General features: G+C 39.7%; 1 protein-coding gene across 2 annotated transcripts in view; it reads right to left on the minus strand.

Annotated features, from left to right (window-relative positions):
- Positions 1 to 18,060, minus strand: part of khdrbs3 (KH domain containing, RNA binding, signal transduction associated 3) — a 116,174-nt gene that overhangs the window by 52,936 nt on the left and 45,178 nt on the right. For both annotated transcript variants that reach the window (XM_079368139.1, XM_079368138.1), the window contains exon 2: positions 10,640 to 10,770. In XM_079368139.1, the coding sequence (XP_079224265.1) occupies positions 10,640 to 10,770 (131 nt within the window). The remainder of the gene's footprint in view (positions 1 to 10,639; positions 10,771 to 18,060) is intronic.

An 18,060-nucleotide genomic window follows, 5' to 3' on the forward strand; every position in this document is an offset into this window, starting at 1 on the left:
GGGGAGACAAAAGGCCTGAATGATGCTTTTCTCCCTGTCCATGTTTTACTTGAACAGCTTTTCAGCTCTCTCTCCCTCAACCATCCAAGTCATCAATTAGCTAGAAGGAGGTAAAAGAGAAGCAGCCTGTTTGGCTGTACACCTCACCTATATCACTCCTGCCTTTTGTTCAGAAAGAGAGTGCTTATTAGGAGGTTCCTGCCAATTCCTGGGTGATGGATTTCAGAGTGGAGGTTTAGAGATTCGCTCTAAGGCAGAAACATACTGTTGGGTTTTTTCATTCCGGCCAGGTTGAAATGCAGCAGTTCTTCTCACTGTGTTTTCCTTCAGCTTTTACAATGACTACACTTCCTGATACTGTACTGAATCATAAAAATACAACATGTTCTCTCAGCTATCTTATCAAATATGGACTCATGGTCAGTGGCCGAGTGTTTGGAGCATTAGTTTTGAATGCGCTGGTCTCCAAGGTCACGTTAGCAATAGTCTAACATCCAGTGAAGTAGCCCATAAGGCCCAGTAAAACTTGCAAAGTAAAGCTTTGGTCATGACCTTGATGAATTGCAACTTTAATGTGGCTCATAGGTTGCACTTTAATTATGTCATGGATCGAAACATCTTCAGGAAAGGAAAAAAAAAAAATGCTTTTCCAGTCGTCAGCCTGCCATGATTGTAACTGTGCCTTTAAAGCAGGGGTGGGCAATTTTTCTTTACAATGGGCCACATGAGAAATCCCAATTTTGTCAGAGGGCCACTGCAATGATAACTTGAACTCTGCTCAACTTTCTCACTGTACAAACTTATATGTTTTAATAGCTGATACTGGCAATCAAAAGGATACAAATAGTCTGTAAATATGTGTAGAAATAGGCTTTGTTAAATTGTGGTGTACAGGTCAAATGAGAAGATACAACTATAGAAATAATAAACCAAAAAAAAAGTGCAATTTATTTTTTAACTTTATCTTCACAAGCAAAGAAAAACCTTATAACAAGTCCATACAACAAAAAGTAACTTTTAATGTTTTTCATTTCATCCATTCACTTCAGTGAGAATAATCCAGTCTGTGTTGGACTTCAACAGGAGCATTTATATCTGGCTGAATGTCTGAGGTGGCGCTGCTGAGAGGTGCTCATCATTAATAGAGGATCTGTGTTTGGATCTGTTGAACTTGTCTGTCATGTCTGTTCACATTATGTAGGTAGATCCAAGGAGGACAAGTATCTTTTGACAATTATTATAGTCAAAGTCGGCCTCTCGGTCCTTCAGCTGAGGCTCCAAGTTTGCAGCGATGTCCTCAACCCGCCTCGTCACAGTGTGTCGGGAGAGTGGCACGTTCTCAAGTGCTGCCTTTTTCTCCAGGCATATCAGTGCAACAGAGTCCAATAAACACTCATAATAAAGTTCAAGTCAGAAAAGGCCTTACTTTATCTGGCCATTTTATGAAAAAATAACGTAACTCGGCCTGACAGCTGGATCTCTCGCTGTGTAACGTTTTGTTGGGTTGTTGGCTTTGCAGCTTTGCAAGCAACGCCGTTCACCTTCACTCACGCGCGCGCACTGCATATGTCCATATGGAAGTGATATGAAAGGAGCACCTTTCAGAATAAAAGCATCAGAGTTGTATTGCATGCACAGCTTAAATATATATATATATATATATATATATATATATATATATTTGATTCATGATTGGTCTTGCGTGGGCTGGAGAGGAAAGCACAACGGGCCGTAGTTTGCCCAGGTCTGCTTTAAAGGAAACATGGATCATAGATTTTTCAACTACTTAAGAAACTACAACAAGCAGCTATAAAACTGAGCTCTTATTTTAATTTGAGTAGTCTCAAAAATCTGACTACAATAGTCTGTTAAATAGAACACTGCATATTTATACAACACTAAGTACATCAATATCACACAGAAATCCTTCGGTGAATAACAAGTCTGCTACAACCCACAATTACATGAGCTTTTCTTATTTGAGCTTTGACAATATTGGACGTGTAACATATGCAGCATGTTGTGTGAGTTGGACCAAAAAACAAATAAGAAGCGTTCATTTAGAGACTTGATGTTCAGTCGTTGGAACATACACAGTGCTGTTTAGTTCCGAGCTAGAGTAAGGATGTCAGGTAATGTCACAAATTTTAAGATTAACGGTGTAACGAGAATGTCAATAATAGCTGTTTAACTCTGTCTTGTATTTAAACTTAATGCAGATAATTCAACCCATGTTTTATTTTTAATAGACACTTTCAAATGTGTTTTGTTTTTCTGTACATATAAAAAACCTTCCAACGTAAGTCATGGCTTAAATTTTACAAAAATACAGGAAATGTATGTTTTGATAGAGATTCTTTTTTAAGCGGCAATAAGACAGGGCTTTGTCACCTGGGGCAGTTTTTAAGTTTTTCTCTTTAATAACGGTGAATTAAAAGTCTGTGATTTATTAGAACAATTAAATAGATTTTTTCTGACAGAAAAGTTCCAACAAATGTTTTCACTGCCAGAAAAAGTTCCTTAAAGAAAGAAAATCTGCCCAAATCAGTATTGAGTATGTTCACAAAAAAAGAATTGGAAATTGTCCAAAGACCTTGCAATCCATGCATCTCTGGTTAAGCTACTGAGTTTTGTGAAAGGAACCACAGCCAACGATGCAGTGAGAGTAAACAGATAAAAGTGAACACACCGTTACAAAGTTATCGTCCCGACGATTGGTCAAATTTGATCTGCTAAATAACTGGTTTCAAACCGCTGGGAGTGATCCATACATATCTGGTGCATCACTCTTAACTTACATTTCTGTCACCTGAGCTATTTGGTAAGGTGAGAAATAAATGGCCTTATCTAAGGAATAATGTTGCAAACCAGCATTTGTCATGACTTACTTGCACATTATTTATGTAACTAACAAAACTATTAATCAGTGATCACAAATAATGCTAAAAGGAGAATCTGCACAACATATTCTGAAGTGTGCCAGATCTGTCCTATTTGACTAATCGGGAGTGAGAACAACTAAAACCCAATGTCCTGCTGTGCTGAATCCTTTCTTTTACACTCACAATAGGAAGAGTGGCTTCTTGCAAAGTTGTGACCTTGGATTGATGAATATGTAAAACAGTGTTAGGACTCTGGTGCTTCCACGGGTCCATTTCATACATCACCAGAAATGTTCCAAAACAACAACAGAAAAGGTGCTGAGTAATTAACATTTCTGTGTCAGGAATGTTTCATTTAGATTTTTCTCTAAGCTAACATGATCGGTCCTGCCTCTAACATATTCACGTTTACAAAAGGATCATCAAAGGAGACATGGCTAGCGGTGCGAACAGAGGGTGTCAGGGAATGTTTTAAATGTGCTGAGTTTAACTGATGCCCCGTGCATCCATCATTTCCACCTGGATAGAGCTTTGATCACTGAGCTGTACCATCCCTTGAACAGTGATTTCACACATGCAGCAGCAGGCTTCTTATTTCTTTTTTTTCTTTTTTTTTGCAGTTTTTGAGCAGCTTGCTCGTACGTATCCCCAGCCCTCATTCTTCCAACGGTGTTCTGAATGCCAAAGAGTAAAAACACTTTGATAGAAGCTGTGTTTCTGATAATAACTAAGCACAACAGTGTTGCTTTTAAATTATAGAGTAGCAACTGTGCATACATGGACATCAGGCTGAGAGACTGAAAGAACTAATTTATATGGATGTAAAACTGTAAAAAGAAAGAAATTCTGTCATCTGCAGCGGTTGCATCTTTTAAAAAGTTCAGCCAATGTCTGCAGTCAGTAAGAGTTTTATAAACCAATCATGCCTGTCTGTCTCTCTGCTCGTTCTCTACCCCATACATGAGCTGAAATCTGCTTCTGGACCAATGGCTCGATAGTGCATGTAAGTGAGGGGCGTGGCTTTTGAGGAAGCACAGAGGGGAGGGGGTGGGTGAAGATGACGCAGAGGGAATGCTACTTTCAAAATCATGCTAGTTTTTTGAAAATTACCTACCCTGCCTTAAAGGCTCAAATAAATTTGCTTTTGAACCACCAACATACATGTTCAAATACCTGTGTATAACCAATTCTATACTGGAGGATTCATCGAGAGGGAGCACCATATAAACCCTACCATGTGAAACAGCAAAGTAAAGAATCTTGATTTGACACAGTTTCATGTAAACAAAAATGGCGAGACTTGATGAAATTCATCTCATGTTAACTCTCAGATCATGACTGTAGTTTCTGACTCGAACTAGTAACTTTTCTTAAAAACTTTCTGTCACCGTCGTAGTGGAAAGGGCTACCATTAGCCTTTTGAAAAACAGCCAGAATAATTGATTTGTACTTCCCTGGTAAGGTCCCGCCTCTGATTAGGTAAATAGCCAATCATAGATTTGGATTTTGGGGCACCATCTGGGGTGACCAATCAGGTTTAAGACTCTCTGGCGTTCCTGATTTTGTCATGTCCGGTCTCTTCACCATACAACCCCACACTGCCCCTGGTGGTTATATGTGTATTGTATCTCACAGTCGTAGGGTTAAATTCTGAAAAGCACAATTATTGCCTCTAACCACTGACAGATACGCAAGGCTGGCATCATGAATTTGTGTATGCATTTAAAGCAAATATACCACGGCTTTAGACTCTAATTGGTGGGTGAGTTGAGGATTAGAACAATCTACAGTACAATGTTGTCTGAAGTGGGCAGTTTAAAATGAGAGATCCGCAGATCTGCAGTGTTGCTTAATTCACATCCAGCACATCATGGTGTCGTAACTTCATTAAAACCAAATGATCCACAGGAACAGCTGAACGAAGTCCTCTTCTGAAAGGTTGTGTAATTAAAGATCCCGTTATTAGCTTGATTTTTTTTTTCAAGGACTGAGTGTAATTTTTTAAATAACATGTTAAATTAATGTCATTGAGGTCATTTCATTATGTTGTCACTACAAACAAGACAAGTGTAAAATGCAGAAAGTAACAGAAGACTTTCATGTTTGTTAGGGATGTCATTTTTCTCTTCTTCAGAGGTCCAGTTTTTCAACCTATTTATACAGGTACGAAATAAAAAAAGAGAATCTTGGTGAAGTTTGAGATCCCTTAAGGTTTAAGTTTTAAGATGGAGAACAGGTGGAGGACTACCTTCACAAATCCCTGGTGTCAGTCTGCCCAGGGACCTTAGTTATATCTATATCCCTCTTGTTTTTTCTGTTGTTGCTCAACTGTCTGAATATCCGCCCTAGAAACACTTTCACACACAAAAAACACATATTGGACAAATGGATTATTAATGTTCTGCATGTTGGTAACACCTAGATTCATTTCAAGAAAATGAAACTGCTCTGATTATATTTGAGAGCCCGTCTTGGCACTTCTCTGGAACCTTCTCTTTAACTCTGTCGTTGGGAAACTACATTGATGTACTAAAGCTGTTTGCCTACAATATTTTAAAAAACATATGTTAACTCCACGACAGCTTCACTTAGATCTGAAAGTCTCTCTGACGTTATGTGCTATGAGGATTTAATCCAAAGCCTAAAATCATGTAATTATAATAAAAGAGCTATTGTAAGTTGTATTGTTTGGGGGGCTCTTTAAAGTTGTCTTTGAAGAGGAAAAGTAGAACTTTTCAAAAGCTAGCTTTAATTCAGCTCAGTGTTTATCTGTTTGAATAATCGTTGCATGTAACTATTTTCATTTGGCTTTTAATCTTTTAATATTAAAAGAAGCAACATGTAATTGGAGCGCGCAGGTTGACATGTTGTGGACATAGAAGCTTCAGTGTTTAGCCAGTTTTACATCAGTCTTGAAACATGTCTGCATCCTAACAAAAACATCTCCCATATCGATGCTATGATATGTTATTTTCCACATTTCTGCTCGTGTAACTCATGAGAATAATGCCGCGGCTGTTTTGAGTCTGGTAGTTATATCTGAAACAAGTTTGCCCAGCAAACTGAAGGGCGAAGGGGAAAGAGGCCATGGAGGGGTGCTTTACAACCACCTACCTTCTCAAAAACGGCGTACTGCTAAGCAGTTTTCAGAGAATCAAGCACTTCAACATAGCATGTTTTTTTCAAGTCTAATGATATAGTTCTATGATTTAATTCAGTAGATATCTTACATATTGGGGATGCAATATGTGCATACAGTACATATGCATATTTGCTATGTGTTTTATTTGGTTAGCTTATATCTTATACAACTTACCAAGTAAGAGTTTCACTCTAGTGGGTCGCTCTAATTCTGTCCCTGGAGTTTTCTCTCTGTATAATAATGATATTTATAAAAGCATACAACACACTGTTTTTATTGAGGGCTAAATTCATGAAAAAACAAATTTACCCATGCACAAAGTATTTTTGAAGATCAGCTTTCATTATTTTATAAATATACAAATATCTCAATGTCCTGAAAGATATTCTTCATATTAAGTTAATAAAGATTTCATCATTTTACATTTTAGTCTAACAAGCCTGTACACAACAGACAGCGAGGGAAAGAAACAGAGGGTTAATAATAGATAGGCTCTGTAGCAGTTTAATCCAGCCATGGGAATACTTTTTTTACCCAGCATGCATTCTCTGGAGTCACTTCAGACAGTATTGTAGAGAATATATTGACACGATGTAATGGTATTTGTTTGGCACTATTTTAAGTTCCTGACTATTTAAACAGAGATCATGCAGATGTGCTTTCTATTTGTCTGACTAATGCCCGTAAATGTCAGACAGAAGTCTTAATCTCGACATTTCAACACATCAGCACCGAGTCGATACGTTTGCAGAGGCATACGCGTCTCCTCGTATGGACAATCCTCTAAGTCTTAGTGAACACATAAATGTAATCCCTTCTGTTTATCAGAAATCAAAATCCGTCTGACTCCCACTGTGATGGATGCTTTGGGCTTTTGCTAATGCTTTAGTTATCATGAAGGATTATGTGACTTACTAAAACCTGCCTGGGCTCCCGTACTGGTTCATGTCATTAGACTGCGTGAGAGGATTGTGCCACTGCTGCTGTAATCACCAGAATAAAAGCTGATGTGTTTAATCACAGGTCGTCTCGAGCTGCTCTGTTATGGTGTCAGTCCCAGCGAAAAAATGAAATACAAATTGAGTACGAAAGAGAGAGCAATTGACTGAGAACATACAAAAGATTTTCTTTTCATTCACTGTGTTCAGCTGATACATAACAAGCATGTGGATGATTAGAAAGACAGCCGACGTGAGTAGAGAAAGGAAGTATGATTAATCACACTTACTTTGAAAGGGGTTCAGAGAGAGAAGGGGGGGGGGGGGGGGGGGGGGTGCTTGCATCTGAGATTTTTTTTTTCATCATTCGCTGAATGTAATTCTGCCAGCCTGGCGAGAGGTACGCTCGCAGAGAACCAGCGCCGAGTGATTGTGCTGAGGACAGCAGGACAGGAACGACAGCAGCAGGATAAATCACCGCTCCCAGCGCAGAGAAAAGCCACAGTCTGAACTGGAAATAAACCAGTGGGACTCCTTACGCCTCGCTAATGGCCTGCGGCGCTTTCTGCCACAAGAATGCTCTCCGATAGCGGGCCAGCAGATCCGGCAAATTGTACTGATGAGTGCTGATAGTGCATACTTGTTCAAAAGGTGGGCTATTTTTAGATCCTGAGTGGGAGTGACATTGTGTGTCACACTGCTTATATCTTGATCTATATTCTTAGATTATACTTCCACATTGACAAGGTTTCAGTTAACCATGGTCTTATTTTTAAAACAGCTCTGTGTGCAGCATCAACGTGTCCATTACACAACATAACAACCCCATCCAACACCAGAAAATCATCACTCCTGCCAATATCTTGGAAAGTCTAAAAATTCATCAGCGTTGGGTTTAACGAATCACGGCTGGGGAACAGCTCCATTTTATCACAGGGTATCAGCAGCCTGGAACTTGCAGTGTGGCATCGTTTTTTTTTTTTTTCTTCCTCTCTCCGTTTTATTTTGATAAAATGCTATGTTTGTGGAGGATGGATTTAGCCTCTCCACGTGTGCTGCTCCTAAATGGCTATTTGGGAAAAATGTCTGCAGCACTTCAATGCCAGAAGCCAAGAGGTGATGCTCGCAGCTCAGGAGAAAACCCATTCAAGTCAGGCCGATCACTCTTGCCATTGCTGCCTGTCACATGGAACAAATTGAATTTGTCTTCCTTCGGTGGCTTGTTGGAGTTCTAAACAGCGTATTAGTGGTTCTACTTATCAAAGCTGTCAAAGCAAATCTGTTAAGCTGTGAACCTGGGAGACTCAGATCAGCCTCCAGATGACACTCCACACATAAATATATAGCCCTTAGTACTAATTAATAGAAAATACATACATCGAGCTTTTTATCAGTGGAAGTCAACTCCTGGTGGGAGTAATTACTTTCTTTCTCAAAGTTTAGGAAAAAAAAATAGTGTACTTTAAATCTTAGTTGTTGTTTTTTTGAAGAGTTTTATTAAGTAATCTATTTGTAACTGAAGTTGAAGTTTGTGTCAAAGAAACTCACACGAAACCCTGCCAGCCCAAAAATCAAATGCTTCAAAGCAGTTCGCAGCATCAGTGGCAAACATGTTACAAGAGTAAATCTGGTTCAGTGTAAAAATATGGTTTTTATCTAAAGCTCACTTTGACTCGTTATAACTACTCTTTTAATTAGAGTCAAAATAACATAAAAAGGGGAAACTAAGAAACTTTAACTAGCTAGATTTGAACACTGTGTATAACATTAAAAGACCATTAATATGGAATTTGACAGGATTTTTACATCCATTTGCGTGGGGGCTTTGTGGTTTTATTTTGATAAGGTGGCGGATAGAGTATGCATTTTGGAGAAGGGAGGGGGAGAAAAAGGGAGCCGCAGTTCAGACTTAAGCCCAGACCGCCCTCTTGGAGGTCTATGGCTTCCTTATGTACATGGGACACGGCCTAACCGCTAAGCCATCAGTGCCCACAATCTTCCAGGAACGTTCACGTACATGTAATATGTGTTCAGATAGGTTAGACTGTGTTTTATTTGATCACTGTGGTAGCTAACTGGTACTTACATGGCTGCCATTACAATTCATTCAAATGTGTTACAATCAAAAAAATAGAACATTAATTATTCTTTTAATTTGAGCTGAGTCAGTCTCTAAGAGTTAGACCAATCTTTCAGAAATGTTTCAGCCATGGGAGCAGCATCACTGAGCTGCTCCAGACTGAAACATTTAAACATATGAAGTTCTCTAAGTGACTCATGTAACTTTTTTTACGGTCATTCGAGGTCGAGAAATGTTTAAAAAAAAAAGAAAAAAGTTATTCTCTGACCTCTATATAAAAGGACTTCATCATCAGATCAAAGATTTTAGTTATAATACCTGACAGGCTAAAGTCACTATAATCCGCCTCAGCTATAGTTCATGTTTGGTGCTAATTGCTAATTTTAAATATGCTAATAGGGTGTCCGTGGACTTTCCTACAATTATGAAGTGTTTTATTTCTCTTCATACAAGGAGTGTGCTGACAAGTTAAGTTTTAATCTAATCTGACAGACGGTATGTCTGACAGGTTGCGTGGTGAGTCTTCAAAGTATAACATAGACGCCGGTTGTCAACTGGAGTTGCAGAGCTTATTAAATGTTATTTAACAGAGCATGTCATTAGACTTCTAACAATAAGGAGCAGAGACAGCATGTTTTGTGCGCTTTGTGTGTTCATGGTTTGACTCCAGACTGCGGCGTCTCCTCCCTTATGTCCTCTCCATCCACACACACACACACACACACACACACACACACACACACACCGCAGGTTACCGCTGTCCTTCCCTCCGGAGTGCCGAGGTGAAAACTTGAGTGATGTCCCCATCTAAGAGCGTCCCCCTCTCACTTTTACACCAACCTCCCCGTCCTGCTCCCAGCGGGAAATCCCTGTCATGCAGCGAGTGGGTGGCTCCGTAAATGCTGCGGCTGGGTGAGGCTCCTCACAGCGCTGAAGTGCTCTCAAAGGTGGCGACGGGGTTATCACTCAAAAACCCCCTCATGTGGAGGTCACAGCGAAGACGACTGTATAAGACTCTGAGCATATGACTTATGTGCTGCTTTGCAATTGCGCTCTCGCCCTCGGAAGCTATTATTTTCCACGAAAAGTAGACTTCTTGAACTTGAAAAAAAAAAGCCAGGAGGTGCATTATAAGAAATCCACTGCACACTCAAGAAAATGAAACCCACTGCGAGATAATTCTGCCGAATCATATATTCATAAATATTCATTGACAAATTAATATAGCGAGACATCAGAGCGTCATTGAGCAAGGTCAGTGTAATAGAGAGGTGTGTGCATAAGGGAGGAGCGGGAGAACTACAGTTGTAACATTAAGAAAAAGCTCAAACAATTCTTCAGTAGGTAACATCCCTAATATAGTTCTACCCCAGTTCTGTCAGCCGACACGTTGCATGCCTGTACACTGTCCTCGAAATATGCTACATCTAATATCATAAAGCATCAACAAAAAGTGTCAAGTGGCTGTTGTAAGAAATTTAAATCAAAAGCTACTGTAGTCGGCTTCATTATCTATAAATAACACCATCTAAAATTCTCTATCTGTGCACATCACATTCTCGGAGAAGTCTCTGGTGGTGTCAAGGATAGCACTTACTTTAGGAAACTGCTTAACTGGTATTAAAACTTTCTGGCCCAGTTTCATGTTCTTGTTGATGACGACGTCGATGAACTTCTCCTCTTCCTTCCCCTCTTCCTTCCCCTCATCTTTCTGAATTTTTTCGATCTCTAGAGAGGAGGGAGAAAGAAAAGGAATCAGTCAGTGTTGACAGCGGGCAAATAAACAACGAGCCTGTAAAATTAAACTGCGCAGATAAAAACCCAATCTTCGTATTCAAACGGCGGAATATTTCATTATTTTGGGAGGAACATGTCATTTTTATTTGATTTCTTTTCAAGGATGGGGTAAGAGCATCAATATTAGAGCTGGAGGCAGGATGCTGTTAGCCTAGCTTAGCATTAAGACTGTAGGTCAGTCAGTACAGGTTCAACGACTCAGTACTATGAATAACGTGATGAAATGATTTCTTCAAAGAAAACACTTTTCCATTGACCCAGTGCTATTCTGCATTGTTCACACGTGGCATGCTTTCTAAGTGCAGTTATTTGTGTGACATGCTAACCTCACAGTGACTGCAGAGAGTCTGCATACATGAAGCGACCTGCAGCGCCTCTCCAGCAGCAGATAACTACAGCACATAACTCAGTGTACACTGAGACATTTTCATTTTACAGCTATGTTCTTGCAAAGGTTTACAACACATAAAACGTCCTTTTAATCCATGGCCTTAAGGGATGCTGACAGACCGTCTTTTTTTTTATTTCTGAAAAGAACAAGGCTGAATGTTTTGGTTTTTTTTGCTGTATGCTAAGCTAGTCTAGCCATTTATAACTGCTCTTTTCTTCTTGTGTCTATTTTGGGCCTTTTGTGCTTTAATTTAGAGATAGTGGATCGAGTCAGAAATCAGGTAGTGAGAGAGAGAGGTTGGGATTGACATGCGGAAAAAGCAGCCACAGCTCGGATTCAAACCTGGTCCACCCCACTTTGAGGACTGTAGCCTCTTTCCACAGGGCATGCTCACTAACCCCTGCACTACCACTGGAAAACTCGCAGGATTTAGTAGTGAGAATAATCACAGAAACAAAGTTGGCATTTTTCAGAAAAAAATAATCATGACGCTTAAATGTTTCGAGCATTCTGGGATTAATTTGTCATTTAAATTAAGGAGGCTATAAGCAGATTCTCCAGTGTGTTAAATCGTTTCTTAAATAATAGACAGGGTAGAGTCTGAAATCAGAGAGAAAGAGAGAGAAAGAGAAAAAGAGATAGAGGAATGACATATGAGGAAGGAGCCTAGGGTCAGATTTGAACTCGGCCGCCCTCTTCAAGAACTACAGCCTCTGAACATGTTGCATGCAAACTAACCAGCGCCGATATTAAATTCACTATAAACTGCTGGTCTATAAGATGTATTGAAAAATGTCTTAATGCTCGGTAAATTTACCCCAGACATCTATAAAGAGATCTTTTTTTTCCCAAACAGAATATATCACCTTTACAGCGATGTAAAACAAAGCACCATGAGTTTCATTATCTTGACAACTTACTAACACTTAAACAATTATCATAAAACCTGTCGATGTTTGGATAGAATCACAATCCCGGCAGGTTTTTATTTTCCCTATAAGTCTTTGTTAACGAACCCTTTCCTGACTTCATGTATTGACAAACCATGATAGATCCTTTCAGCATCATTTATCACAAATACTGCTGGAGCCTCCATCGCCATAACACTGTAATTTAAGCATGGACACCAATTTACAAAAAAAATTAAAAAAAAATAAAAATTGATGAGGACACTAGAGCTTACACCTTCAGGCTACCAAAACATTGGCTGTCACGCTTCCTCTTTTGGGAGAAGTAGTCTTTGATGTATTTGGAGATGTAACCTTGAACGTTTAATCAGATGGATAACATCTGTGTTTCAGTGCCAGCAAAATGGTTTTTCAAAGAGGGCAGCTGAGAGGTGAGGGGAGGCTGTGACAAAGACTCCAGGCTAAAAGCCCGGCAGGGGAAAGGGTGAGGCAGAGGGCCAGCTCTATAATAGATTGATTTCTTGTGTTCAAAAAGATTTTTTTTAATGGAAAAGATATGATGAAAAAAGAGCGGACAGCATGCTTTGGCTTTACAGCTCGTCCTCAAATAGAAATCGTTTGGGGAGAATCAGATGCGATTGTGATTAGATTCCAGTAAAAGACGGTTTAATTTGAATGCGAAACCATGATAAACTAAAACATTTGCATGTTCAAACGAGAATAGACTAGATAAAACACACATCTATTTTATCAATGATTCGAGTCAGAAATGAGCCAAACGCAAGCGCTGCAAACCAGGAAGCAAAAAGACGATTGTGATCCCCAACAAAGCTCTGCAGCGTCACATTTACAGAAAGTAATTAAAACCCTTGATATGAGGTTCAACGACGGATAAAAGGACTTTGAGGGAGATGGAGATATCTTTAAGCTTCAGTTTATCCCAAAGGGGGGCAGAGAGTGCACACGCTCTGGAAAAAAAAAAGAAAAAGAAGACAACATTAATATTAATGCATCGCCTAGCAACATGCCAAGATGGAGTTTCCTGCTTTCTACCAGGCGTTGTCCTCAAAACATGCAGGCTCTGATGTGTTCAGAGATCGTGACTGAGATTGTGTTTCAACTGCAAAATCCCTCTAATTTTTCGATTAAAAAAAAAAGAAGAAAAAAAAAAAAAGCACACAGCACATTCTTTGGTCTTATTCACTGAGAACATTTTTCATTTCAGGTCCACATGAACTCCAAAAAGGGCACAGCAATCATTCAGCAGGTTTGATAAACAACAACACAGCAGCTTCAATGAGCTCGTCCTCTGAACATGGCAACACATAATCCGCAAGTGCGAATTAACCCAACCACAGTTTTTTTTTTCTTTTTTCTTTTTTTAAATCAAAAGCTCTTGTTTGTGCTTCTGTTTCTGAGAGAGACGATGTAGCAGCAGGAACTGAAAACCACCTCCGAGTCATTACAGAGTGTTCAAAACAGATTTAAACATGGATCAGTGACACAAGCGCACTATGCCTGTTGTTTTCCTTCATTTTCCCCTTCCAGCTCGATGAAACCCCTCGCTTCCAGCTGCAACTGGTTAGTGAATAACGTGATATTCTAATTTGCCCGTTTGGGAGGCAAAACCCTCAACCTTTGTTGAGTCTGAGCTGTACTGGTTCCTCTATATCACGACGAGTCTAATTGTCGTCCTTGTTATGTTGTGTTTTTTTTGTTTTTTTTTTGTTACATGAATACGAAGCTTCCTTTCTGCTCTTATGTTTTGCTCGTGCTATAAGAAGAATGAAAGACTTTGTGGGTTAATGACACTAATGTGTCTCAGCTGCTCAGAGAGCCGAATGGAGTGAAAGGATGCAGTCTTCTATTTAAAAAAAAAAATAAAAATTCCCTCAAGGCATGTTGTGTTTGACTCTGTGGGCTCTGAAGAAGCCACTTGACCTATATATTGTTGTATGTGTTGTACATACATTCTGGTCCCCTGCTGTGTAACAAGTTCCCTTTTGAATACTTTTGTGCGTGAATACTTTTCATTCTCATCTTGAGTCTTGCAGGCGTTTTTAAATATTTGATATTTGTCCTTAGGAATATTAAGCAATAACATCCTTGAATACAACTTCGAGTTCAGGATTAAGTAAGAGTTAAGTGACTAAAGATTGCAACACAATCAAAATTGATTGAATTGATGAGCAATTTAAATCAACGAGACATAAACATGATTCAATACTTTATTCAACCAGGAGAGAGCACCGTCAGTGTTTTTTAATAAATAGAGGAAAACGAGGAGGACACAAAAGAAATTGAGGTTGAGATTACATCTTGTTTAAAGCTGGGTCCTAAAAGCAAATTGAACTGTGAAGACAAACAGAGCATGTGTGATGGGTTGAATAATATAAATGTCCCTAAAGCTGAATCTATCAACAGACTGGATAATATTAATGCAGCATATCACGGCCGTGGTTCTAATCTAACAGACAACACTGAGACTCTGTACAGGCTGAAAGATAGACAATTTAATAATCAGTGTGGAGCCATTATATACAGTCAACAGATGTCATAAATTCCTTCCCACTTTGGATATTTCTCTACATGGTCTGGAGAATCACCTTTACTCTTTGAATATCAAACCTCTATTTGAAGAACAATCCCTCATTCTACTGTCAGCTGAGGCCACACATTATGCTTTTGGAATACCTCAAATGACATTCTTCTCAGAATAGATCGTAGTCTGCTAACAGCAAAGTCACCTCTACAACGTGTAACCAAACTGAACGTATTCACAGAAATGTGTACTATCAATGTGAATACTGCAAAAGACTGATGAACGACAGCCATCCATGTTTCTATTACAAGAACTGGATAAAAGGAACCATGCCGCTATTTAAATGAAAACGGTTCATTTGTGTGCAAGGCAAAACTTTATTTATTTTTTTCTCTCCCAGATTCTGGGTTGATGTCATAGAGCGACGCATTGCATTTCATGCTACTCTCACTACACACACACACACACACACACACACACACACACACACACACACACACACACACACACACACACACACACACACACACACACACACACACACACACACACACACACACACACACACACACACACACACACACACACACACACACACACACACACACACACACACACACACACACACACACACACACACACACACACACACACACACACACACACACACACACACCTCTACAACCGTGCATGTTGTATTTTGTGATACATCACCTTTGGTTTCTTTTCTTTAAGAGTCCAAAACCTTGGAGTGCGGCACACGTCAACCTTAAACGGCAGCGCAAAGAACAAAACGACTTTATGTTGAACTGAATCGAATTATACCGTAGCTCTTTGCAAAATCCAACACTTTACTATAAGTGAAAAAGGATCAAATTTTATTCTCTATGCATGGGATATTTGCAGCGCCTCTTTGGGCCATGATCAAATCAAACTGGAGGAATGAAAAGAATTCAGCTGCTCGGCTTTATTCGGAACTACCGACATGTTTCTGCAGCTAGAGCTCCCTCATCATATTCAACGACGCGTAGAGAGAGTGGCTTATTCTATACACAAAGACCACACAGCCAATCATTTTACAGAAAGCTGACACATATTAGCTCAAAATGATTTGACTTTCTTTGCAAATCTCAGTACCACATTCGGTTTATAAACTTGTAAAACACATTTTTATGAATTTTGAAATGTAAGACCGCCTCTTTCTTAAAGGTCTCTCTCTCGGCTCCTCTTGGAAGCGTTTCAAAGAATTCCCTTGCATCAAATAGGTCAACTATACGCAGCCTTTTCACACATTATGAATACTTTTTCAGTCTCTTAAATGTATCGGCCTTGAGAACAACACCCACCGAGAAGTGTCCCAGCTGTCTGCTTTTCCATTAAAAATGGATTTGCTTAACAGCAGCTCTGTGATTTAGGCCTCCCAGTTTAAAATTCATAAGCTGGGTAGATTTCGCGGGATTATTCTGACTTCAGCTGCGTGTTAGAGACGGGAGTTGATAACAGAGGCAATTGGGTCATTAAGACTACATGGAGGGCTTTAGATACAACAAGCACAAAGTAATTAGACATACTTACGTTTAACCTGCACCTCTCATCCCTCAAACAGATTACATAGAAACAGCTCTGCTAAGGCCAGGAGCAGCATAAACCAACCGAATCCAGCTGTTCAACGATGAATCTATCCCCCCCTCCCCCACTTCCTCAAGTATCACAAATGCATTATTTATCCGTGTGCTGTACACAATAATATAGCAGTAAGAAATATGAATATACTGCATATCAGAATGATATTGATATTGAGTGTTACAGATCTCAAGCTACAGTGCAGAGAGATAAAGAAATGAAGCAATGTAATGTATAAAATGTCAACATTCAACAGTTGAGACACTGCACTGAGGAGTATTGCACGTTGTGTGATGAATAAAAAGATTTTTTAAGATTTGTTAATGTAGAGACAGGACAGTGAAAAGAGTCAGAAATCAGGGTGAGAGAGCACTCTGGGAAACATAGGCAGGAAATGAGCCACAGGTCAGATTCAGATGCCGTCCTCCCTGAGGACTACAGCCGCCGTACACGAGGGCGAGCGCACGGTGCACCATGGAAAACAAAACCATCCAGACGTGAACATTAATGATGCTAGTCAATAAGATTAACAAACTGATTCATAAACTGCTAACCTTTAAATTGTTTATAATAAATATTGGAGGAAAAGCACTGATGGCCTAGTGGTTATATCGTACGCTAGAGCGGAGTCCTTGTCTCATCAGCAGTGGTTTTCTAATCCCACCCGGCCGTTTGCTTCATGTCATCCCCACTTTCATCTCCAGGCATTTCCTGTCTCTCTTCAACTGTCTCATCTTAAAAAGGTAAAACAAAAACGCAAACATTGTCTCAATATCTATAGCTTCTTTATTTAAATAAACATTTCATGGGTGTTTTTCTTTAGAGGCCCTAAAGTTAAAATGACCAACCCTGATAGGTTATTTAAAAAACTAGCATGATTTTGAAAGTAGCATTTGTCCAAGTGCTCCGACTGCACCCACCCCCTCCCCTTTGTGCCCCTTTCAGAAACCACTCCCCTCACTTACACGCACAAGTGCCGTTGCTTCAGAAGCGGACTTCAGCTTATTGCTTGCCTGTAGACACTTTGTGTCCTTATGACGCATTCAGCGCTAAGTAAACTGATAGTAATAACAGTCATGATGACTTTACATGCAGCAGCTTATGTAGTGGCCCTATTACAGCTGCAGCTGAGAGGGCAGGTGAGCTGATGAGGAGGGTGTGGCTGACAGGTACAGTGAGAGGGAGGCAGTCTGAATGGAAAAGTACTAAGAGGCAGAACAGGGCTGTAGCGGTTTTAAGGGGTCTTTTTTGTTGGGGTGCCAGCCGGTATCTCAACCGACAACAAACAAGTTTGTTTCTATATAATTTCTTTTTTCAACCACCACAAAGCTATCCTCTAGTTTTGTAGAACTAGACATAACTCCATATTAACAAAATCAACAATACACACAAACACAAGAATTTCACACAAAGACATGAGATGGAGAATAAACAGAAATGTATTAAAGGAACAATGTCTCAAGTCCAGCAAAAATAACTCAAAGTCAGTGTCTTTTCACAGTTCTTCAAAATGTTAGTTTCAACAAAAAAAACAAGAGCGGGCTCTCTTGCGAGTGAGTCAATCTTTGACTGCACCTTCCCTAATAACAACAAAAAAAAACCCGAGTGAGCTCTCGCTCTTCTTAACCCACATTAAGATCTTCGGCGTGACGGCCAGCGAATCAAAATAAAGAAACAGAAAGGACTCCGACAGGTCGAAGTTACCTGCAGAAACCAGGGATCTGTCCCGCCTCAGCGACTCTCCCTTCCCTTAGTTC

This window comes from Symphodus melops (assembly GCF_947650265.1).
Source record: "Symphodus melops genome assembly, chromosome: 18".
NCBI classification, from domain to species: domain Eukaryota; kingdom Metazoa; phylum Chordata; class Actinopteri; order Labriformes; family Labridae; genus Symphodus; species Symphodus melops.